At 45.6% G+C, this 26,091-nt stretch overlaps 1 protein-coding gene across 3 annotated transcripts in view; it reads left to right on the top strand.

Moving 5' to 3' along the window:
• The window catches only part of LOC144511865 (plexin-A2-like), a 483,337-nt gene that overhangs the window by 282,877 nt on the left and 174,369 nt on the right, over positions 1–26,091 (top strand). For all 3 annotated transcript variants that reach the window (XM_078242266.1, XM_078242268.1, XM_078242267.1), the window contains 3 exons: positions 6,740–6,863; positions 8,336–8,489; positions 19,304–19,400. In XM_078242266.1, coding sequence (XP_078098392.1) covers positions 6,740–6,863; positions 8,336–8,489; positions 19,304–19,400 — 375 coding nt within the window. The remainder of the gene's footprint in view (positions 1–6,739; positions 6,864–8,335; positions 8,490–19,303; positions 19,401–26,091) is intronic.

Here is a 26,091-nt window from a genome sequence, read left to right as displayed (position 1 = left end):
CCGGGGTCTATACTTAACTTTCAGGGCCCCAGAGGGATCCCGTCAGCAGGCTTACATGTTTAAAAACCTTTCGGCAAGGTATGTATATACCGTGAAGGGGGGTGGGGGGGAAATCATGTGCCGAGGGGATTGCATAATTACAGTTAAATTTATTAACCTGTATTAAAATCAGGTTCACGCCCATTATGGAGCAGGGAAAATCCGAAATCGTCGGCGAGATGCACGATTTCCAGTTCTCTCTGGCAATCCCGCACATGGAGAGCCTGGACTCCTGATCCCACCCCTACTCTTTGGGAAGGCATTAATCTTCTCTCTGAGTGTGCTCATTCTACCTTATACCTTATCAGTTTCTGAACTCTGTCCTTGTCCCTTACCTGGGACTGTCTTCTGGAACCTGTCTCCACTCCACTCCTGGTTTGGGATCATCTTCTTTGTTTCAGACCTTCTCCTGTCCCCTCTGCCCATGTCCTGCTTTCTGGGACACTCCTCTAATGGTGTTACTCTTCAGATCACCTGGTCTGCAGTTTTGCGCTGTTATGCTTTCCTCCTTTATATTGTGCGCAGGGCCGATTTCTGGCCTAAAGATGGCGAAATCGACAAGTTGCACGTGTGCGGCCATTTCACGGCCGAAGTATGCACAGAAGGCCTGAGGCCTGCTGGGAACCGTAATTCCCAAGCTCCTGATTTATGCTAAAGGTTAGCTTTTTGTCTTTAGATTTCATTACATCACTATTCTGTAAATCGCCACGTATTGCAATGGTCATTGGGTCCGTCTGGTGCAGTTGGGCAGCTTATGCTGCAGACAATTGCCCATAATGACTATTTCACTCGGCCCTGTGGAGAACTCCAGTTTCCACCCACACTCCAAAGTTGTGTGGGTCAGGTGGATTGGCCATGCTCAATTGCCCTTTAGTGTCAGGGAGATCAGAGTAAATATGTGGGGTTACTGGGTGGGACCGTTGTCGGTGCGGGCTCAATAGGTCAAATGGCCTCTTTCTGCACTGTAGGGTTTCTATGATTCTAAAGGCATGAATGAGGGTTCTAACAGCAGGTGAGCTGAGGCAGGGGCAGTGTTACAGCGGGGCAAATTGGCGGGCTTGGTGATGGAGTGGATATGCGGCTGTCAGGCCATCTTGGGGTCTAATCGGATGCCAAGGTTGCAGACAGTCTGGTTTACTCTCACTTACAGAGAGAGGGATGAGTCGGTAGCTATGGAATGGATTTGGGGCAGAGACTGAAAGCCATGAGTCCAGCCTTTCCAATATAAAATTGGATAAAGTGTCTGATATTTTAGCGAGAGGGAGGAGAGAGATGCTGATGACAATTCGACAAAGTTGACTGTCGTCAGTGTACATGTGAAAACCAAGGCTGTACTTTGGGCTGATGCCTCCCAGGGATGGAGTGTTGATCAGCAAAAGGAGAGGGCCTGGGATAGATCGTTGGGGATGGGTGGTGCACCAGAGATAATGGTGTGGAAGTGGGAAGAGAAGCCATTGAATGTGATGTTCAGACTACAATTTGATGGATAAGAATGAACCACACAAATGCACCACCACCTCTGGTGTCCTGACAACGGATCTCCTACACCCACCCCTATCCCACAGAACCCAGAGGTCAACAGCCCAACTGGTTAATATATTTACGTGCCCCTACATCAGAAATTCTACCACAGATTTGGTGGCACAATGGTTCTCACTGCTGCCTCACAACACAGGGACCCGGGTTCAATTTTGTGTGGAGTCTGCACATTCTCCCCGTGTTTGCGTGGGTTTCTTCCGGGTGCTCCGGTTTCCTCCCACAGTCCAAAGATGTGCAGGTTAGGTTGATTGGCCATGCTAAATTGCCCATTAGTGTCGGGGGGACTAGCAGGTTAATATGTGGGGTTACGGGGATAGGCCTGGGTGGGACTGTGGTCAGTGCAGACCTGAGGGCCAAATGGCCTCTTTTCTGCACTGTAGGGATACTGAGATTCACCTGGTTTTGTGGCCTTCACCAACCATATTCTGTCTGACTGGATGCCAAGTCTACCGATCAGGCTTCCAAGCAGGAAGATGATGGGTTTTTCCCGTGACTTTGACCCTGCTCCAGCTAAGTGAAAACTCAACCCGTGGAATCAATAAATATGTAAATGAGCTGGTTTTAGTAACTAGTAATGTAGCCGTGAAAATGACAGTCACTGCTTGGCTGGAAACATTATTGAGGTGATTTTTTTTTATTGGTGGGCTGGTATGTTGACGTGGGTGAAAACTATTAAGCCACCCGAGAAGGTTAATGAGCGGTGAGGTGGGGGGGAGGGGGGGGCGAACAATCAAAGATCTGACACTAATGGTACTCCATTCCCATGTGTGCCTGCTCATCAGGCAGAGAAAATTTATCCATCCGGGTCAAAGGTCTAAACCATGGGAATCCACCTGCTGCCTCATTGAGGCATGAGATGTTCCACCAATGCTATATTCGAAAGGAACTCAGATCAGTGACAGGGTTACTCCACTGCAATCAATTCTCCGCCTCGCGCTCATTTTAAACACAACTCCCCACTCCAGGTTTACCCAGTTGCATCACATCACGTTTCGAGCGAGGCGATGGCCTAGTGATATTATCGCTAGACTATTAATCCAGAAACTCCGCTAATGTCCTGGGAACCCAAGTTCGAATCCCGCCATGGCAGATGGTGGAATTTGAAATCAATTTTTTTTTAAACATCTGGAATAATCTACTGATGACCATGAAACCATTGTCGATTGTCGGAAAAAACCATCTGGGTTCACTAATGTCCTTTAGGGAAGGAAATCTGCCGTCTTTACCTGGTCTGGCTTACATTGACTTTTGGGCAATGTGGTTGACTCCCAACTGCCCTCTAAAGGGCAACCAGAGATGCTCAATAAATGCTGGCTGGCCAGCCAGCGACATCCATGTCCCACGAATGAATAAAAAAGAATCCCCTTTTTTGTTTCTAGTTGTTCAGATTTTTACCACGAGATAACCCATTGTAACTTTTAACATTTTATCGCCAAGCATGCGCATTCTAATAACACGCAGCGCTCTGAGGCAATTTGCTGCTCCCGCAGTCAGCGCACCACTTCTGAACTATGAGTACGAAATAATGGTGAATAATGCACCGTGTTATTAGATTGGACATAAGGCTATGCATATCATCTCAATCAATACTGCTTAATTACAGATCCCCTTCTGAGTTCATTATTGTCGTAATGCTGTGGCAAATTCGCCATTGATTTCCGACTATGAAATAGGTACTGCTAGCATAATGAGGCTACTTCTGTGCACTGGCAAGTTGTCAGTACACCAGGGACAAAATTAGATTTTATGAAACCTGTTTTTTTTAAATTCTGAATTCTGTTATGGAAGAGTCAATTTTGCCTTTTCAGCAGTTCTGCTTGTTACTGGATCTATTTCATAAATTAGAAGCGTGGTTTCTCTTTTCCAATGTTCAGCTTGTCAAATTTGCATCTCTCTCTCTCTCTCTCTTTCTCTCCCTCCCTCCCTCCTATAAATTCCATATCAACCAACCACTCGCCTCTCCCTGCACCTCGAAGGCAAATGTGTAATGGGGACTGTCATTGACTGGATTATTTCTATATGATAGGGTTTAAATAAATCAGAATATTATCAAGTGAAAACCATCAAAGGAATTCAAAATGGGGTCGTGGTACAGTTCAACTTTTAAAAAAAATTGCAAGACCTATTTTACATTGATATGAGCACAGATATTATGTGTATGGGGCCAGTGTAGCTTAGCAAGAAGCCTTTTTGTCTCCCTTTCTGAATCAGCCTTAAAAAGCGCTCGCTGGAGGGTACAGTTGTTTGAATCTGGGCTTCGTGTAAGAAGCCAGTGTAACAGCATATAATTGCATACATAGCCTTAAAACAGTTATCAAATTAAATGGCCTTGAAATTGCATCCTCCAATATTAGTTTACAAAGGGTTTGCACTTTTGTATCAAATTCTTTTCTTTATTTCTGTCCCATTTAAAGTAAATAATTCATTGAAATGGATTAGCACCTCTGAAATAATGGAAGATACATTTGGTACAGAAGTGTAAAGCATTTGAGTATTGTTGAGACAGATAGTCTATTTAAACCTTTTGTCTTATTTGTCATGGTAGTTCACAAGAAATAACCGGCAGTAATCCACTGCCAATCAGAGTCCACTTGCTAACCAATCAGCACACTCTTCTTATGCAGTATAAATTGTTGTTTCCCTGGCTAATACTTGGTCATTTCTTGCGGGCTATCCTGATGAGTGCAGGGCAAAAAGCTTTAATAGCATGTTTCTTTTTCTCAGTAATACTCAAGTTGTGTATGTCCAAATGACTATTTGTAAAGCATTTGTTTGTTCATTAAAGTTGATGATTATGGGTGGCATGGTAGCACAGTGGTTAACACTGCTGCCTCACAGCACCAGGGACCTGGGTTCTGTTTCCGGCTTGGGTCACTGTCTGTGTGGAGTCTGCACGTTCTTCCCATGCCTGTGTGAGTTTCCTCCGGGTGCTCCGCTTTTCTCCCATAATCCGAAAGGCGTGCTGGTTTGGTGCATTGACCATGCTAAATTCTCCCTCAGTGTATCCGAACAGGCGCCGGAGTGTGGTGACTAGGGGATTTTCACAGTAACTTCATTGCAGTGTTAATGTAAGCCTACTTATGATACTAATAAATAAATTTCAAGGGAATTATCCATAAATTGAATTTTTTGCAGAATGTTGCCTCCGTAAGCTGAGGATGTATGTTTCTCAGTCTCTCATGTAAAAGATCACGTGATGTTTTACAAATTGGAAAATAAACTGTCCCAATCACCCTAAGCCTTTTTGTAATTGAGTTGAATCCTTCCTTGTCACCACAAGTCTATTCAGAAGTGACACCTGGCTGTGTCTTGAATTTGTTTTATACTATTTGCTTCAACGCTGTACCCTAGTAACGGGCAACGGCTAAGCTAACTTGTGAAATCCACCATACATATTTCTTTCTCTTTGCCCTTCCAGGTTGATTAGGGAAACTGAAGTTTGGTTGTAGCAAAATTGTGGCTTTCAGAGAAATATTGAAGCTATCTTGATCATTGCTGCAGCATTATAGAATGAAAAGTCACCAAGTGATGTGTGTCGGGAAAATGTTTGCATCAGAGAAATGCTGTCTATACATTGTTTTAATGGAAAGGCATGGGTGAAGTTGTGTGACAGTCACATTTGGCCACATTAACAGATTTGTATGCTCTGATTGCATGGCACGATTTCTTCCCATCAGTGAATTACTTTTAGCAGATGCTGTAGAGACTGAGATTATCAAAGATGTGCGTTTTTTCAGTCAGAATGATGGACTCTGCCACTGATGGCACTGGTCTCATTGTGTATCTGTTGGCAGATCCATCTTGTAAATAGATCATGGGTATGACAAAATCGTGTTTGAACAGATGGTTATAATTACAAGAATTCCTAAAGCAAACAGTTTTGTTTTAATGATTGTAATTTTCTCTTTTGAGTTACATTTGTTCCCTGTGTGATTTATTCGCAAAACACCATGAACTGTACCGATGTTCTGCTGATTTGAGTCTTGAATTCATTTCACGTGAGGTCAGTGTAGAATGAGCTACTGAAGTGTGCGCCAACTTGGGCTAATTTGTTCATTATAGCGTGATTGCTACTTTCTCACCGTGTTTCTCTCCTCACTCTGTTGTCGGCTGAGGTTAAAGATCAGCAAAATATTGCACATTGTACTTCCCTATTCCCTTGGTTGGGGTTGGAGGTGACATAAATATTCATGAGGGTTGAACAGGTAAAGAGCACACACTGGAACTGACTAAATGCGTACTGTGGGAATACCAGATCAGCATTCAGAATTAAAAATCAATTCATCACTATTCGAGAGGGCTCCTGTCTGTATAAATCCGAGCGGGGTCAAGTATCTGGAGGTTGGTAAATATTAAATAATACAGAAATTTCCGGTACTCCAGTCAGCTGAGGTGAATGCTCAATAAAGCTTGGGTGTATTAGAATTGTAAATTCACCGTCTTGATTTTTCACCGCTGATTCTGATCAGAAGTCACTGTATAAATAATATGGAGGGACAATTGCCTGCCTCGCCACTGATATGCAAGCTGTAAACTGGATTGGGTCAGTGGGTTGGTATTTACCAGTGGGTTTCACATGGTAATGGACTTAGGACATGAAATATGTTGATATTCTGTTTATTCTGGTGAGGTTAGAATTGTGGTGAATTAAAATGTGAGGTGATGCATCGAATCACAGGGAAGCTATGAGTAAAGCTGCAGAATTAAAAAGTTCACTTTTTTGCCACGTCCAGTGCCGCAAACAAAGTGGTTGCCACGAGACAACTGCAAATACCTCGTGCCAATCTACCTGTTTCAGCAACTCCAAGTGCGCACGTGCGGCAGGCAGGTTATTTAATTTAAATTAATATCTCCTGGCACACTGTAAACCCAGGGGGGCTGCAAGCAGTGTGGGTCATAATGGCCCAAGCTCAATGTGGTCTCAAGTGTGAGGAAGAATAAATGAGACTCTAGAGCCCTGGAGTATCGACAGCCCTCTGAAAATGGGCAACAGTTCGACTCTGGATTTAGTCAAATCTGAACTGAATTCGTTGACTAATACGGAATGTAATGCTGTATTATTATACAGGTGGGGATTCTTTCGACTAACATCCCTTGTCGGGGGTAGTTTTGAACAGTTCCATACCTCCGGATTAAACTTGAAACTTTTCTGTTCTTTCAGGTGCTCAAGGAGAGACAAGTGCGAGCGAGCCCGAGAGCCCTATCGATTTGCTGCTGGCATTGAACAGTGCGTAAAACTCAGCATCCAGCCAAACAGTATCTCTGTGTCCGAACACAGTGTACCGGTCAGTATTTGCCATTAATCCAATGCTGTTAGGATTTCTCATTTAGTAGCAGACAGGAAAAGAACGTTCATGTTCCATTGCAGAGTGAAACATTTTTTCCTAATGGTGTTGAAGGAAACCTTGCCATCACTTTTCAGAAATTAAATGATTACAAAAAATGGTAATTACCTTAAGCCCTGCTATTGGTGCGCTGTAATTTCATTTTATCTTTTCATTTTGTTGCAATTTCTCTCGACTGGTACCCAATTGATGCGTTCAAAAAAACCATTAGCAGGAAGAAACTAATCGCCATTCCTTTTAGCTGATTGTTTTTGTAAAGACACTGATAGTGAGATTCCTTTACTAAGTTGGTTACTAATGGAAAGTAATATATAAATTAATTTGGAAGTTCAAAGATTGGTAGCTCACATGCTGGCTTCCAAGACACCAGATGGATCAAATGCTTTACTTCTAATCTCCTCGCAAGCCATTAATGGAGTGAAATTGTGTTGTGCAGTATTAGTAAGGAATGGATGAAAGCATTAATGTAAGTTTGCATTGAGATTTTAACGAAGGATTATGTTAAATAGGTTCATTAAAATAGTGTGCAGAGGAATTTCTTGCAAATGTGTCAACAGATCTGTTGCCTACATTGGGCAATCGGGTTCTGGCCTGTTAATCATCGGAGGGATAAATCTCCGAAGAAGTCGAAAATTTATTTTTGCACTTTTAAAATCCTGAAGTGTCTGTAAATGTTCAGAACACAAGATAATACAAGTACCATGCCATTAATGTCTGCACTGGCTCCCTAAAAAAAAATACTCTGGTTAATAATAACAGTCATGAAGTGGCGATGCCGGCGTTGGACTGGGGTAAACACAGTAAGAAGTCTAACAACGCCAGGTTAAAGTCCAACAGGTTTATTTGGTAGCAAAAGCCACTAGCTTTCGGAACAGGCTGCCCCTTCATCAGGTGGGTGGGAGTTCTCCCACCCACCTGACGAAGGGACAGCCTGTTCCAAAAGCTAGTAGGTTTTGTAACCAAATAAACCTGTTGGACTTTAACCTGGTGTTGTTAGACTTCTTACTGTAATAATAACAGCCCAGTATTTGTGGAAATATTTTGTCCTCAAAAGAAAAACCTGGTGTTCTGCATATGAATACACCCGAACAACATTGAACACTGGGGCAGTGTAAACATGAGAACTGTCCGAGAGTTATAACACAGCAACTCAGACCACCATGTCCTTGCTGACCCTTGACATTACAGTTTTTTTTTGAAACTGGAGAATATTGGCAATGAAAAACATTCCTCCTCGTAGTGCAGCAGTGGTTGGGGCAACAAAGTCTGCATTTAAGCCTATTTAATATTGAACCCATGGGTGCTTTATTCTGCCTGCATCGGAAATACCAACAGAAATAAGTTTTCCTCTCTTCAATCCTGTCATCCCTTGTTTTGAGCTTCCTGAATTCTGCGCGTTTTATTTTCTGCAGCTCATTCTGAAAGTTAGTGATGTTCCAGACCTTTCTGAAGGCGTTGTCTGTTCTTTCGGAGGATTGACAGAGGTGAATGGTCAGGCGATTGGTGACAAGATCATGTGCATTTCACCAGCTGCTAAAGATGTACCTCCTATTCTTGCAGATCAAGGTAACAAAATTCAATCAAAGCAGCACTTTCCATCATTTAACCCAAGTCCAGTCTTTCTGTAGCTGAAGATGTAGTTTTCCATATTTGCTAGTGTTTTTATCATTAGTGTGTGTGTTTTAGAGATAATGAAAGGAGCATTAAAAGGCAAAGTATGAAAGAGGTATTCTAAGAGGTAGGTTGTAATGTGCCTTAAGGAAAGTGAGATGTAGGGAATGTCTTCAAAAGCATGAAGACTAGGCAACTGAAAGCACAGCTACCATTGGTAGAGCAATTATAAGGAATGCAGAAGAGGTCCAAATTAGAGGAGTGCAAATATGTTGGAGGGTTGAGGGACTGGAGGAGTTTGCATAGCTCAGTACAGGTGTTGACTTTTGGACTGGGAGTCCCTCAGCTGGTATTCAGCATTGTTGATGAGATTTCTCATTTTGGAGCATTGCATCTTTCTCTTCCCAGTGGAAGGTGAAAGTTAACCCAATGTGTGACTGAGGCAAAGAAATCGGCGAGGCGAAGATAGAGAGTATCTTGTGAACCATTGTCCACTCAGATCTTTTGCTGGAACAATAGTTTCCACTGAGATCCTATGAGGTTGTGAGGGGTACAGACCAGGTGAGCAGGGAGCAGCTGTTGCCCTTGATTGAGGGGTCAATCACGAGGGGCACAGTTTTAGGGTTGGGGCAGGAGATTCGGAGGGGATTTGAGAAAAAACTTTTTCAGAGGGTGATGGGAATCTGGAATGCACTTCCTGGGAAGGTAGTAGAGGCTGGAAACCTTACAACCTTTAAAAAAAATCTTTGAATGAGCACTTGAAATATCATAACATTCAAGGATATGGGGCAAGTGCAGGAAAATGGGATTAGCGCACCTTTAGTGGTAGTTATTGTCGGTGCAGACTCGTTCTGCGCTGTATGACTCTATGGGCGGGATTTTCCGGCCACTCTTGCCCCAAGACCGGGAAATCCTGCTTGAGGTCAATGAACTTTTGCATGGTCCGTGTCCCGCCCGGTACAGTTCACGTGGTGGGCGGGATGGGAAAATTCCATCCCAGGACTCTATTGCCAGAGGTCACTGTGTGGATGATCAGTCTCAGTGCCAAATTCTAGTGTTGCTTTTCAAATTGCCATAAGAAAGAAATTGCCTGGGATGAATGAACGTGACTCTATGTTGAGCGTTGATACATTTCCAAGTGTATTCTCTCTGGTCCAGAACAAATGATTGTATTTTTTAAAAATTCTAAAATGCTTGTTTAAATACATGAAAAATAAAGTAATAGTGGACTTACTTTTTATGAATACACCACACCCAGGAGGAACATGACATTTTGTGTCCTCTGATCATGCTTTTCATTCTTTAGTCTTGAGGAAGAGATCATACTTGAATCAGAATTGTTATTTTTGAGCATTTTTGTGTTTATATTCTTAAAGCCTTAGGCCACACTTGAAGGATATCTGGCTTGACTGAAGAAAGGACTTGTCTTTATATAGCAACATATCACATGCTCAGGACATCCCATCACACTTAGCAGTTAATGAATCACTCTTAAAATGATTTCTGTTTCTACGAAACTATTTTATACATGGCAAAGCCTTACAGACAGGAGATGTGATAAATGAGCAGTTTGTTAGTGGAAGTGTCAGAAGGCATGTTGGCTGGGCCACTGGGTGAACTTTCTTCTTTGAATATTTGTGTTCATCAGGTAACTGGGGCCTTGGTAAAATAAAGGAACACACAGGAGTGGCAAAGACTCTCAATAACCTCTGGCTGTCCCAGCAATTAATATCGCTTAATCATTCCTTTCCCCTGCCTCTCCCTGAGCAGTCTGTTCACCTCATTATCCTGTGTATAAAGCAGTTAAATTTAAACTATCTTTGCACCTTTCCTCTCCTAAACTTGAGCCTGTGCCCTATCATTCTGGAGTTTGAAACAGCCTTGAATGTATCAGGGTTGAACTCAGCAATTCCCGTAAGAATCTCCCCTGACTCTTCTCCAGAGTAAACAGTCATAGGCTCTTTAAACGCTCTTCCTCAGTGGCGTTTCATCAGGCCCTGTTTGGTTGTTAATATATCATTTGAAAGACAGCACCTCCAGCAATGTGGTGCTGCCTCAGCATTACGTGGAAGTGTCAGCTTCATTGTTGCCTTAGTGCTTGGGCAGTGAATCCACAACCGGTGGCACTGTGGTTAGCATTGCTGCCGCACAGCGCCAGGGACCCATTTTGGGTCACTGTGTATGCGGAGTCTGCACGTTATCCCCCGTGTCTGCATGAATTTCTGACGACTGCTCTGGTTTCTTCCCACAGCCCGAAAGATGTGCTGGTTAGGTGCATTGGCCATGCTAAATTCTCCCTCAGTGTATCCGAACAGGCACCAGAGCGTGGCGACTAGGGAATTTTCACAGTAACTTCATTGCAGTGTTAATGTAAGCCTACTTGTGACACTAATAAATTAACATTAATTTTTTCGGGGCTCGGATGGGAGCGTTACTAACAAATCCAAGTTGACTGAGCATTTAGAACCAATATTCGCCCAAACTGAGGCCAGTTCTGAACAGATGATTCGGCTGGGGAACCCTGGAAGGTCAGAGAATAAGTAAACTGTGAACAAAATGTTACTGACATGCCCGCCCCAATTCCAGGGGTGGGTGAGGCTCGGAGAACGGCATTGTCTGTTGGCCTCTGGCGGGATTGTACGAACCTCAGGTGGACATGCAGGTAAAATTCCACCCCCAGTCTTTAAACTTTAAAGAAAAGGGAGACCGAGGAAAGATAAAATGGCGAAATGGAACAGAAATCTATTTAACATTTAGAAAGTGCATGAGTAATGAGAAATGGTTATGAAGTCAGTGCTACAGCTGTGTTTCAAAAAAAAATCCACTCCAGATATGAGAACATTGATTACTATAATGGAACTTGTTCTCATGTTAAATAGCCTGGAATTTCCTGAGGCAGCTACCAGCCCATGTTGACTAAGTTTGTTTTAGCATTCCATCGTTGGCGAGCTTGTGCTTTTTTAAAAAATTAGTGGATTCCTAGCTTTTGCCAAAAAAATTAATTGAAGCAGAGAGCTGGCGGCAGTGTGATAGCTTGTCTGTTGGATTAATATAGCATCTTATCATGGATTACTTGATGGCATCTTTGTTGTTATGTGGGGAACACATCAATTGTTTACCATATCGCATCTTGATCTGATGCTTGAACTTAGCCAAAGGCCTTTTGGCTAAGATCAAGTGTCAGATCAAGCCCAAGATAGGGTGCAATGCCTCATCCTGTCAGCTTGGATCTTGTTTGTCCCTTTTATTGGGACCATGAATTGGAATCAATCGGACTTTGAATTTGGTTTTGGAGCAAGCAAGGATTTGGGTTTGCCAGATCCATTCTCAGCATTGTTTTTGTAACTTTAAGGCTGGAGTAAAAAATTTAAGAAAAGTTTTTACAGTATTTATAATACTGTTTGTTATGAGGGGAATTGACTACAAAAGTAAGCAGGTTGTGTTTCAGTTGTGCAGGGCACTGGCCACATTGGGAGTACTCTGTACAGTACTGGCCATCTCCTTTAAGAAGGATGTAAATGTACTGGAAGCAGTTCAGGGAATGGAATTACTAGACCAGTACTAGAAGTGGGGGAGGTGGGGTTTTATGAAGAAAGGTTGGACATGTTAGACTTGTATGCACTGGCTTTTCGAAGAGTAAGTGGAGACATGATTGAGACCTTTTAAGATCCTAAAGGGTTTTGACAGGGTGGATGTGGAGAGGATGTTTCCTCTTTTATGGGAGAATCTAGAACTAGGGGGTCATACACTCATTTAAGACCCAGGTGAGGAGAATTTTTTAGTCCGAGGGTGGTGAGGTTTTGGAAGTCTCTTCCTCAAAAGGCATTGGAAGCAGAATCTTTGAATATTTTTAAGGCAGAGCGAGATAGATTCTTGAATAACAAGGGGGGTAGGCAGGAATGTGGGGTTGAGGTTACAATCAGATCAGCCATGATTTTATTGAATGCAGGACAGGAAGGCCGAGTGGCCGACTCCAGCTCCCGATAATATGTTCATATTGCTTGGTTGCCCAGGACAATTCCCCACATTTAGATATTACCATGGAACCTTTGACTCTCCGCAGAGTAGACATCTGCTTTTGTCTCATGTGAAAGAAGCATCTCTGACAACACAGCACTGCGGGTTTAACATTGAAGTCTTGGCCCTAGATTACATGTTAAATTCTGTGGTGGATCTTCAGCTCATAACTCTTCCACTGAAGTTAGGTTAAACTAAACCAGGGTGCTGTTGAAATAGTTGAAAATTAAATAGCTCTCAGTTGTTTGCTGGAAAAGTACAAGAGGCCAAACCGATTGCAGAAAATGCAATTTATTTTCAGCAAATGCCCCCTCCCCCCAGCTGATACATCAGCAATATCAGCCTACATATAAGAAGACTTGAATATTGGCAAAAGCCAAATATGCTATTGTCGTTGTGGTGAATATTCGTAATTTATACAAACATTCAACCAAAACTACATAACCCTGCAAATATTCAATTGTAAAGCAAGCAAAAAAAATAATGAAATCTGAAAAATCAAATTCCCTATAGTTTGCTAAACCGTGAAAACCGATTCTTGACCTCGGCACTGGGTGTGCTGACTAAGCAAATAACCAATGTTCCCACCAGTTAATATCACAGCAATTCATTTTCCTGATCTTTCCACTCCGGCATTTGTTTTCCTTTCTCGTTATCTATGTCCTTTTCCAAGAGTGCGTCTCTTCTTTAGCTCTCTTCACAGTCTCTCCCACTCTCTTCATTCGGGTGGTACAGTGGTTAGCACTGCTGCCTCACAGCACCAGGGACCCAGGTTCAAATCCAGCCTTGAGTGACTGTCTGTGTGGAGTTTGCCTGCACTCCCTGTGTCTGCGTGGGTTTCCTCCGGGTGCTCCGGTTTCCACCCACACCCCGAAGATGTGCAGGTTAGGTTGATTGGCCATGCTAAATTGCTGCTGCGTGTTCCAAGATGTGTAGGTTAGGGGATTAGTGGGGTAAATCCAATGGGGTTATATGGGGATAGAACCTGTGTAGGATGCTCTGTCAGAGAGTTGGTGCAGACTTGATGGGCCAAATGGCCTCTTTCTGCACTGTAGGGATTCTATGATTCTTGCAATCTGTTCTGTTTCTTCTCGTTTTCCTCACTTCTCTTTCCGTCCTCCCTTTTCTTGAGTCTCCTTCTCCATCTCACCTGTTGCCATCTCCTCTCACTCTTCTTCAGCACAATCGCTTCACATCCATAGCCATGGTGTAAATGATCAGTTCCACAAATGAGGGATTGCCACAACTATTTGTTTTGCAGTTGACAAGATACATTTCCAAGCCCTCTTATCATGAACCATTACTAAAGGGAAGAAACGGCTGAGGGTTTAATGTAATCACGTTCAAACAAAGGCAAGTCAAATTACTGTAGCTTCTAATTAATCAGACAGCACTGCTGATTAACCAACCCCAAGGCTGTTGTTTTGTTGAGTGCTGTTGAAAGTGTGCACTTGTATCTTCTCAAACCAGTGTGGTTAAGACCAGGAACACACTGGTAGATAATTAGGGCTGGAAAAAAAACCGATATGGGAAAATCTCAAAATATTTGTGACCAATTAGATACAGTTTTTGATCATCGTGGTATTACATCCTGTTGTAATTCAATCTTCTTTCATGGGCTAACAATCAGGATTCCATGTTGTGGCTACAGGGTGGTGCAGTGGCTAGAACTCCTGCCTCACAGTGCCAGGGAACGGGGTTCAATTCCTGGTCACTGTCTGTGCGGAGTCTGCACATTCTCCCCATCTACATGAGTTTCGTCCGGGTGTTCCGGTTTCCTCCCACACTTCAAAATACATGCTGGTTTGGTGCATTGACCATACTAAATTCTCCCTCAGCTACCCAAAGAGGTGCCGGACTGTGGCGATTAGGAGATTTTCACAGTAACTTCATTGCAGTGTTAATATAAGCCTCCTTGCAACATTAATAAATAAACTTTAAACTTAAACCTCTTGGCTTTTGAAAGCACAAGTCTTGAAGAATGCACAAAGCAAAGGGGAGGTAGCTAGGGTAAATGCATGGGGTTATGGGGATAGGGCCTGGGTAGGAATGTGATCGGTGCAGACTCGATGGGCTGAATGGCCTCCTTCTGCACTGTAGAATTCTATTCCAGGGACTACACGATTGTTCAGCAGGTGAAGAAATTCTGATTTACAAAGAGTTATTTTGATAAAGGATTCTCACACAAGTGCAGTGGACTGGATAGTTAATTGTTCTCCCCTGAGTATGCTATATATTGTACACATAGGAATAAGCAAGTATTAAAATAAATGTGTATTTTTAAAAGAAGAATTATGCCTTTTCCTTGGGGAACCATTAAATGTGAAAGACAGCTTAATACTTCCCATGAAGTATTGTCACATGATACTTCCACCCTTTCAATATAGCTCCATCTCTTCCCCCAAAAATCTGGAAATAGTGAAGATGCAACAGCTGAAAACAATTAGTGGTTTTGGACAAAAAAAATTAAATCAGGAACTCAGAGTTCAGCCTATTTCCTGAACAGAAAACTGGTCAATGTTGAATTTTGAATAAATCAAAACCGATTAGTTTATTTTAAATCGGAGCTAGTTTTAGGGTCGAAGGAAGGTAGGGCAATGGGATGACAGTGCACAGATGTGCAGGTTAGATGGATTGGCCATGCTAAATTGCCCCTTAGTGTTGGGGGATTAGTAGGGTAAATATGTGGGGTTACAGGGATAGGGTCTGGATGGGGTAGTTGTCCATGCAGGCTTGATGGGCCGAATGGCCTCCTCCTGCACTGTAGGGATTTTATGGTTCTATGAATGTGAAAAGTATTCAAAGCCTCGGGGCCATAGTAATTTTAACCCCTGGCCTCAATTTAAATATCACCGGCCCGCTCTCGAGCAGATTCCAGCAGAGGCAGCATTGTGGGAGGCCCTGTAGGCGGCTACTCACCAGCTGAGTGGCAGGGAGGGGATTTTGGGAGCGCCTCAAGGAGGAATGGAGGTTGTGGTTGAGAAGGGCGACACTTTGTTGGGGTCTGGACTTTTCGATCACCAGCTTCCAACAAACGGAACTCACTTGAGGGTATAGATATTTTGGACTTTTTTGTTGTTGAAAGTCTGTGTTTAAAGTACTCAGACCCTTTCCAACAAATTACATAGAAAATACAACACAGACTGGCCACTCGGCTCAAATAGTTCATGCTGTTGTGTGTGTTTCACTCAAACCACCTTCCAACCTTCCACATCTTACTATATCCGCATAACCCACTATCCTTTTCCTCCCTCATTTGCTTATCTGGCACTCCCCTAAAAGCATTTGCAATATTTCCCTCAACTATTACCTGTGGTGGTGAGTTCTACTTTCTCACCTTGCTCACTCCTGAATGCCTTATTGGATTTCCTGATGATTGTCTTATATTGATGGCCCCTAGTCTTGCTCATCTCCTCAAGTGGGGACACACTCACTCTGTCAATTCCATCAAAACCTTTCGTAACATTATAAAGATCTCTTCTCTTTGCAAGAGAAAATGGACCCAACCTGTCTAGCCTTTCCGATTGGGTAGAAATGTTTATGATAAGTAAGCTAGATGTTCAGATTTTGTGGGACACTTGCTTTCATCAGTCGTGGTACAGAGTATAAAAGCAAGAGTTGTACAGAGCGTTGGTTAGGCCACAGCTGGATTACTGGATGCAGTTCTGGCCACCTCACTGAAGGAAGGATCTGATGGCACTGGAGAGGGTGCAGAGGAGGTTCGCCAGGATGTTGCCTGGGATGGAGCATTTGAGCTACGGGGAGAGACTGGATAGACTTGGATTGTTTTCTTTAGATGTGGAATGCCGGTGTTAGACTGGGGTAAACACAGTAAGAAGTCTAACAACACCAGGTTAAAGTCCAACAGGTTTATTTGGTAGCAAAAGCCACCGGTGGCTTTTGCTACCAAATAAACCTGTTGGACTTTAACCTGGTGTTGTTAGACTTCTTACTATATTGTTTTCTTTAGAGCAGAGAAGGGTGGGGGGGGAGAGAAAGAGACACGATTGAGATGAATAAGATTGAGGGGAATGGACAGGTTGAGTAGGGAGCAGCTGTTCCCCTTGGTTGAGGGGTCAATCACAAGGGGGGCATAGTCTTAGGGTAAGGAGCAGTAGGGAGGGAGAGTAGTAGTAGGAGGGAGGTGATTTGAGAAAAAAAAGTTTTCATTCAAAGAGTGGTGAGAATGTGGAATGCACTGCCCGGAAATGTGGCGGAGACCAGAAACCTTACAACCTTCAAAAGGTATTTGGATGAGCACGTGAAATATCATAACATTCGAGAATATGGGACAAGTGCAGAGAAATGGGATTATCGCGCCTTTAGCAGTAGTTATTGTCAGTGCAGACTCGATGGGCCGGAGGGCCTTTGCTGTATGACTCTGACTCGATGAACCAAGCAAAGTGTTGAAGTGAGACATTATTTAGAGAAAAATTTGTCTGAACAATTAATTTTTAAAAACTTGAAAAGAGTTTGACTGGTGTATAGCCTGTCCAGGTGGAAACATGTGAAAAATGTGCCGGAATTGTTTAGTCATGACTTAAACCATAGTTATTCATCTGTCTGCAAAGCATCGTAATTTAATCCACATTTGCAGTACACTGTCTCGCAGCTTGCCCTCCTACATGTGCTTATTTGTACAAAAGCAGAATGCAGCAGAGGCTGGAAATCTGATAAGAAAACACCAAAATGTTGGAAATACTCCAGGCTCGGAAACATCTGTGGGGAGAGAAAGAGTTAACAGTCCAAATCTTCTGGCTCCCTTGAATATCCTCAATTCCAATCCCTGACCGCCCCCTCCGCCCCTTCAATTTCCCACTCCCCATGACCATCCGATTATCTCAGATCTGATCTAGTCCTGACTCCCCTGACCCAACAGGACAAATCCCAGAGGCTGCTGGAATCTGAAACAAGAACCGGGGATGTTTTTTTAAAAAAAAAACCTCAATAGGTCTGGCAGCATCTATTAGGAGTGAAAGCATAATGTTTCAAGTCCTAAAGGATCAAAGGAATCGAAATGTTCATGTTCACTAGATTGATTCCAGTGTTTTCCTATGAAGAAAGATTGAATAGTTTGGGCCTATACTCTCTCTGGAATTTAGAAGCCTGAGGGGAGATCAAATTGAGGTATGCAAGATGATAAAAGGTATGGATAAAGTAGACGTGGAGTGGATGCGTCCTCTTGTGGGGCATTTTAGGACGAAAGGTCATAGTCTTAGCATAAGGGGTAGCAAATTTAAAACAGAATTGAGAAGAAACTACTTCTCCCAAAGAGTGGTGAGTCTGTGGAATTCGCTACCCCAAAGTGTGGTGGATGCTGGGACAGTGAGTAAATTTAAGGAGGCGTTACAGATTTTAAATTGGTAATGGGTTGAAGGGTTATGGGGAGAAGGCAGGAAAATTGGGATGAGGAGCATATCAGCCATGATCGAATGGCGGAGTGGACTTGATGGGCTGAATGGCCAAATTCTGCTCCTATATCTTATGAACTTCTGAATTTATATTAACTGTGCGTTCTCTCCTAATAGATGCTGCCAGACTTGCTGAGTTTTTCCAGCATCCTCTGGTCTTGACAAATCCCCAACCTCTATGATCTATGATCTGACAACCACAGCTCCCCTCCCTCACCCAGCTGTCACTTTACCCAGCTACCATCCTATTCCCCTTTCTCATCTCCACATTGACACACTCCCCCATCCTTCCACTCGCACCCATTTGTTTGATCGCTCTGGTTAAATGTCCCAAAGCTTTCCAAGTCCGCTCATGAACACGTGGCAGCTAGTGCTTCATAGTGATGCATGGCGTGACTTCCCTGGTGATGCAGCGCTACAAGGAAGCAGTTTGATGAAGACAGTTCTGCATTTCTGAAGAAGCTGGAGTCGGAATCATAGAATCCTGACAGTGCAGAAGGAGGCCATTCGGCCCATCAAACTTGCACCAACAATACTTCCACCCAGGCCCTATCCCCATAACCCCACGTATGAACCTTGCTAATCCCCCTGACACTAAGGATCAATTTAGCATGGCCAATCAACCTAACCCATACATCTTTGGAGTGTGGGAGGAAACTGGAGCTCCCGGAGGAAACCCATGCAGACACGGGGTGAACATGCAAACTCTACGCAGTCACCTCAATCTGGAATTGAACCCGAGTCCCTGGCGCTTTGAGGTAGTAGTGCTAACCACTGTGCCACCGGGCCAGCCAGAAGTGTGGAGCTCTGGCAGCACAGAAAAGACACAGCAAAGCGGCACGGTGGCACAGTGGTTAGCACTGCTGCTTATAGTGCCAGGGACCCAAGTTCAATTCCGACTTGGGGTGAATGTCTGTATGGAGTTTGCACATTTCCCCCGTGTCTGCGCGGGTTTCCTCTGGGTGCTCCGATTTCCTCCCACAGTCCAAAGATGTGCAGGTTAGGTTGATTGGCCATGCTAAATTGCCCCTTAGTGTCAGGGGGTTAACAGGGTAAATATGTGGGGTTAGGGGAATAGAGCTTGGGTGGGAATGTGGTCGGTGCAGACTCGAAGGCTGAATGGCCTCCTTTTGCACTGTAGGGATTCTATGATTCAATCTGACGGCGATTACCGCTTTGCAGAAGATTTGAGTCAACGTTTCAGATTGCTGACCTTTCAGCAAAACGTTCACCTGTCCAGCCTATAATTTTCCATTAGTAGCAACCAGCCGATAACCTATTCATATGTTAATTTAATATAACAATGAACTGACCAACTAAAATGTTGTGTTTCTCTCTTAGATTGGATTGGGGTGATCCTGCAGCTGAAATCCAAGGAGACGGGAAAGATGTTTGCAAGCACGGAGTTTAAGTTCTTCAACTGCAGCGTTCACCAGCTGTAAGATCTATTTCCATCACGGTTTTTAAAAAATGAATTGTAAATGTATAAATTCCTGTCCTGTTTTAAGCTGGCAACCCATGTCGGCTCAATCTATGCAAATCGCATCAACTAATTATTCAACAAAAAGTCTCATTTTATCTGCCTGATGCACAAGGTGGTAATGCTCGGATCTTCAGTGATTTGTAAACCGTGTTTAAATCAATAGTTTTGTTCTTGACCTTATCCTCCTGTTTTTTAGTTGGTTGTGATATTGATAAAATAGCAATAAACCAAATTAATTCCATTTGTAAACAACAATTTGCAAGTAGCTTCTGAGCCAGAGACACACCATCCAAACCTGCTACTTATTGATTGCAGACAAGTGTAGACGAATGGGCCTGTTACACATTTATAGTAAATCCTGCTCGATGAATCTGCCGTGCCACACGTCACAAAGAGACTCCCTTCCTTAAAAGCAAGAATGCACAGAAATCTCTCTCAAAACCTAACTTATTGGCGGCACAGTGGTTAGCACTGCTGCTTCACAGCGCCAGGGACCCGGGTTCGATTCCCGGCTTGGGTCACTGTCTGTGTGGAGTCTGCACGTTCTCCCCGTGTCTGCGTGGGTTTCCTCCAGGTGCTCCAGTTTTCTCCCACGGTCCAAAGATGTGCGGGTTAGGTTGATTGGCCATGCTAAATAGATCCGAGTGTCAGGGGATTAGTAGGATAGATATGTGGAGTTACGGGAGTAGGGCCTGGGTGGGGATTGTGGTCAGTGCAGACCTGATGGGCCGAATGGCTACTTCTGCACTGTAGGGATTCTATGATTCTGTTGAATGCATCCTGCTGATCGCCTCGTGTTTAAAAATCTCACTTCACATCTTCTGTCCCAATGCGAGACAGGAAATTCCAGAACAAATTTAAAAATCTTGCACTGCTTATCCCTTCACCACCTCCACAGCACAAACACCACCACCATATGCTCTAGATCACTCGCACTGCTATAAGCAATATTAAGTATAAGATGTTAGCAGGAAGGGTAGCAAGGTGGCACAATGGTTAACACTGCAGTCTCTCAAGACCAGCTTCTTCCCTGCTGCCATCAGACTTTTGAATGGGCCTACCTCACGTTAAGTTGATCTTTCTCTTCACCCTAGCTATGACTGTAACACTACATTCTGCACTCTCTCCTTTCCTTCTCTATGTTCAGTGTGCTTTGTCTGTAGAAACAATACTTTTCACTATATACTAATACATGTGACAATAAATCAAATCAAATCACACCAGGGACTCAGGTTCGATTCCAGCCTTGGGTGACTGCGGTGTGGAGTTCTCCCCGTGTCTGCATGGGTTTCCTCCGGGTGCTCCGGTTTCCTCCCACAGTCCAAAGATGTGCAGGTTAGGTGGATTGGCCATGCTAAATTGCCTCTTGGTGCCCCAGGTGGTGTAGGTGAGGGAGATTGGCGGGGTCAATGTGTGGGGTTACTGGGATAGGGTGGGGAGTGGGCCTGGCTAAGATGCTTAGAGTGGGTGCAGACCCGATGGGCAGAATGGCCACTTTCTGCAGTGTAGGGATTCTTATAAAGCGTTGTAGCAGCAGCAACAACTCTGGATTTATTGCCCAAGATGCATTTCGATAATGCCTGCCAGATCAGTTTAGAAGCATTGCGCAGATCTGCTCTGACCTTGCCCACAAGGATATCCAGTTACTGCCAATAAATGTGGATGTTCAGCTGTTGAATATAGTCAAAACCAAGATTGATACATTTTTGGAAACTAGGGGAATTGAGGAATATGGAGGTAGCGTGTGTGTAGATGAAGGAAAGGTTGGATCATCCATGCTCCTATTGAATATGTTCAGTATTTATCAGAGGGACCAGCTCAAAGGTCCGGCTGGCCTAACTCCTGCCCCTGTTTCTTCTGGAACTTGATATCAGAAGCAGTTTTGCAATGGGGAGCCATGCCCACCCGGGGTTGAAACTGTCCCAAGTTCATTTTCGTTGGATCTATGTAGCCAGCAAAACCAGGAGACCTGCATCTCATCGGCCCAGCCCGGATTTGGAATGGGAGCTGAAAAATTTGGGTCTGTCTGCATCTCCAAATTCCCCTTCTGAGATCATTAGGGTGACGCACTGGCTTGTATTTGCGCTCTCCACCTTCTGTAAAGCACCTATTATTGTTCATCCTAATGGCTGCTTGTGTGATGTCACCACATGTTGGTGCTTGTATTCCTGTGGTGAACCATCGTTGGTTCCCACTGTGGGGTTGTTCTAATGTTGTTGTTGGGCTAGGTTGTTCACACTGTGGGATTAATACACCTGTGGTTTTTACTGTTGTGGCACATCCCAGTCGGGCTCCGCCTCCTGGGAGAGGTATAAGACCCCCTGCTCGGGCGGGACCTCGTCAGTCTGGGGTGGTGTACTTACGTTCTAGTAGTTCCATTGTTAGGCAATAAAAGCCTTCAGTTACCGAAGCCTTGTGTCTTGAGTTCGATTGACGTGCATCAATTTTATTGCCTAACACTAAGCTCTCGACGGAAAGGAGAGTATGGAACAAATCCTAAAGCCAGAGAGTCTGACGCTGGATCCACGTGCGGTCGGCGCCTCTGACACCTTCGACCACTGGCTGAGGTGTTTTGAGGACTACCTGGCAGCCTCTGCAGCGGTCATCACAGATTACGACAGACTCCGGGTCCTCCATGCGAGGGTAAGCGACACTGTCTACCTCGCGATCCGTGCGGCCACCACTTACCCGAGGGCCCTCGAGCTTTTAAAAAAGCGCTACACGAGACCTCCCAACGAGATCCACGCTCGTTACCTCCTCGCTACACGACGTCGGCAGTCAGGCGAAACCATGGAGGATTACGACAATGAGCTCTTGCAGCTTGCCAGGGGCTGCGACTGCAAAGCTGTGTCGGCTGAGCAGTATATGTATGACCTCGCCCGAGATGCGTTTGTGGCAGGGGTAGGGTCTTCGTACATCCGTCTCAAGCTGCTGGAAAAGGGGAATCTCAACCTGACCCAAGCTATGGAGACGGCTGAAATGCTTGAGGCGGCTTCGAAGAGCTTGGTCCTGTATCCGGAGGACCACATGGAGACAACGTGGCAGGAGCAGTCACAAATCCCTCCTCGCCCCACGGGCTCGAAGTGCAGTGTTATGGCATGCTCCCATGTAGACCCGACGGCGGCGGCAGCCCCAGGCGGCCCGCGGTGCTACTTCTGCGGAGGAGCCAAGCATCCACGACAAAAGTGTCCTGCTAAAGCGGTGGTCTGTAATCAATGCGGTAAAAAGGGGCACTACGCGAAGGTCTGCAGATCAAAGCCCAAGAACGGCAGTGCAGCCTGTGACCCTTCAGAACGGGGATCATCACCATCGACGTCGAAGTACCCACGGAGTTCGTCCACGTGCGAGTCCAGGGCGACGCCATTGTGGTCGACGGAGTCGGAGGAGGATGACCACCAGGAGTCGCTACGCTTGGCGCCCTCAACCATGTGCGATTCATGGGGGTGGCCATTTTGGTCGACGACGACCAGGAGCGACCAACAGGGGTCCTCAGCATCGACCTCGGCTGCCTGCAGTGACGTTCAAGGGCCAACGGTGGCGTCGATCACCCTGAACCAGGCTAAGCACCACAGGCTTGACTGTTCAATGATGGACATAAAGGTAAATGGTCGTGCAGTTTATTGTCTGTTTGACAGCGGGAGCACTGAGAGCTTTATTCACCCTGACACTGTAAAGAGGTGTGGACTCCAGGTTCAACCTGCCAAGCAGACAATTTCTATGGCATCACGGTCCCGGTCTGTCCCTGTTCAAGGACGTTGTGTGGTAACTCTGAAAGTGCAGGGCACAATTTACGAGCGATTCAGGCTCCTTGTGCTGCCGCATCTTTGCGCACCAATTCTCCTCGGACTAAACTTTATGGTCCACATGAAGAGTGTGATCCTACAGTACGGTGGGCCACTCCCTTCGCTGACAGTAGGGGACCAGCTGCAGCCTCCAAATTGTCCAAAGCGCTCCGCATGCAATCTTTCCACATTAAAGATCACCACACCCTCTTTATTCAAGAATCTGGTACCAGGCTGCAAGCCCATCGCTACTAAAAGTAGGCGTTACAGCGCTGAAGATCGGATCTTCATCAGATCTGAGGTTCAGCGGCTCCTCAAAGAAGGGATCATACAGCCCAGTGTTAGTCCGTGGAGAGCACAGGTTGTGGTGGTTAAGAGTGGGAACAAACCCCGGATGGTCATTGATTACAGTCAGACCATTAATCGATATACGCAGCTGGATGCGTATCCTCTCCCGCGCATATCTGATATGGTCAATCAGATTGCGCAGTACCGGGTGTTCTCCACCATAGACCTAAAGTCCGCCTACCACCAACTCCCCATCCGCCCAGAGGACCGACACTACACGGCTTTTGAGGCGGATGGTCGTCTGTATCAGTTTCTTAGGGTTCCATTTGGTGTCACCAATGGGGTCTCGGTCTTCCAGCGTGCTATGGACCGAATGGTGGACCAGAACGTGCTGCGGGCTACCTTCCCGTACCTGGATAATGTCACCATCTGCGGCCGTGATCAGCAGGACCATGACACAAATCTCCAGAACTTTTTACGCACTGCATCTCGCCTGAATTTGACCTACAACAGGGAGAAGTGTGTATTCCGTACGCGCCGGTTAGCCATCCTGGGATACGTAGTTGAAAACGGGGTCATTGGCCCTGATCCCGACCGTATGCGCCCCCTTGCTGAACTTCCTTTGCCCGCTAGCGCAAAAGCACTGAGGAGATGCCTAGGCTTCTTCTCCTATTATGCGCAGTGGGTCCCCAACTACGCGGACAAAGCCTGTCCACTTATTAAGTCCACGACTTTCCCACTCACGCCAGAGGCCCAATTGGCCTTCAAGGCATTGAAACACGACATTGCGAAAGCCACGATGTACGCGGTGGACGAATCCATCCCTTTTCAGGTGGAAAGCGATGCATCTGATTTCGCCCTGGCCGCCACACTAAACCAGGCAGGCAGGCCCGTCGCGTTTTTTTCCCGCACCCTCCAAGGTCCCGAAATTCGGCATTCAGCGGTGGAAAAGGAGGCCCAGGCCATTGTGGAGGCCGTCAGACACTGGCGCCATTACCTGGCGGGGAAGCGGTTCACCCTGATCACGGACCAGCGGTCCGTGGCGTTCATGTTCAATAACACGCAGAGGGGCAAGATCAAGAATGACAAGATCTTGCGGTGGAGAATTGAGCTCTCCACCTATAATTACGATATCATGTATCGTCCAGGGAAACTCAATGAGCCCTCGGATGCCCTCTCGCGCGGAACATGCGCTACTATGCAGGAGGATCGCTTGAACGCCCTCCATAATGACCTGTGCCATCCTGGGGTCACTCGGCTCTACCACTTTATCAAAGCCCGCAACCTGCCTTACTCGGTGGAGGACGTCAGGTCAGTGACAAGGAGCTGTCGGATTTGCGCGGAATGCAAACCGCACTTTTACCGACCTGACCGGGCACATATGGTCAAGGCCACTCGCCCCTTTGAGAGGCTGAGTGTTGATTTTAAGGGCCCCCTTCCCTCAACAGATTGGAACGTGTACTTTCTTAACATCATAGACGAGTACTCCCGGTTCCCGTTTGTTGTCCCCTGCGCAGACACGTCGACTGCCACGGTGATCAAGGCATTCCATGATCTCTTTACCCTGTTCGGGTACCCCAGCTATATACATAGCGACAGGGGCTCATCGTTCATGAGTAATGACTTGAGGCAATTCCTGCTCTCATACGGGATTGCCTCTAGTAGGACCACGAGTTACAACCCTAGGGGCAATGGACAGGTGGAAAGAGAGAATGCTACAGTCTGGAAGGCTGTCCTATTGGCGCTGAAGTCCAAAGGCCTTCCAGTCTCCCATTGGTAGGAGGTCCTCCCAAATGCGCTTCACTCCATTCGCTCCCTCCTGTGTACGGCAACCAATGCTACTCCCCACGAGAGGATGTTCTCATTCCCTCGGAAGTCGTCCTCGGGGATATCTTTACCAGCCTGGTTGACGTACCCAGGACCCGTCCTTCTGCGGCGACATGTAAGGGCCCGCAAGTCCGACCCCTTGGTCGAACAGGTCCACCTCCTCCACGCCAACCCTCAGTATGCCTATGTGGCATATCCTGACGGGCGAGAGGACACAGTCTCGATCCGAGACCTGGCGCCCGCAGGGGACGTAGCAACTCCTGTCGCTCCCATACCCCCAGTGATGAATCCCTTATCCATTATTTCTCCCCCGGACGTGGCGCGGTCAGCACCGGGACCAGTGCATAACAGTTATACTCCACTGTACAGCTTGCCTGAGACCCGGAGATCGGCGCCATCGCAGAATGTACCGGGATCCCCTGCACTACCGCTTCATCAGGGTCAACTGGCCCGTGAGTCCGCGAGAGGACAGCCGGACGCTGTTTTGGAGAGAACGCCACCGCAAGCACCTACTCCGGTGTCACCGCCGGTATTGAGGAGGTCACAATGACGGTGCGGTCCTCCAGACCGTCTGGACTTGTAATCTGTTGACTGTTTTCGCACCCCGCCGGCCTTTGTTCTCAAAGGAGGGGTGAATGTGGTGAATCATCGTTGCTTCCCACTGTGGGGTTGTTCTAATGTTGTTGTTGGGCTAGGGTGTTCACACTGTGGGATTAATACACCTGTGGTTGTTACTGTTGTGGCACATC

The sequence above is a fragment of the Mustelus asterias genome, chromosome 25 (genome assembly GCF_964213995.1).
Source record: "Mustelus asterias chromosome 25, sMusAst1.hap1.1, whole genome shotgun sequence".
NCBI lineage: Eukaryota > Metazoa > Chordata > Chondrichthyes > Carcharhiniformes > Triakidae > Mustelus > Mustelus asterias.
Note: the sequence above shows the minus strand (reverse complement) of the source record. Positions and strands in the feature narration are given on the sequence as shown.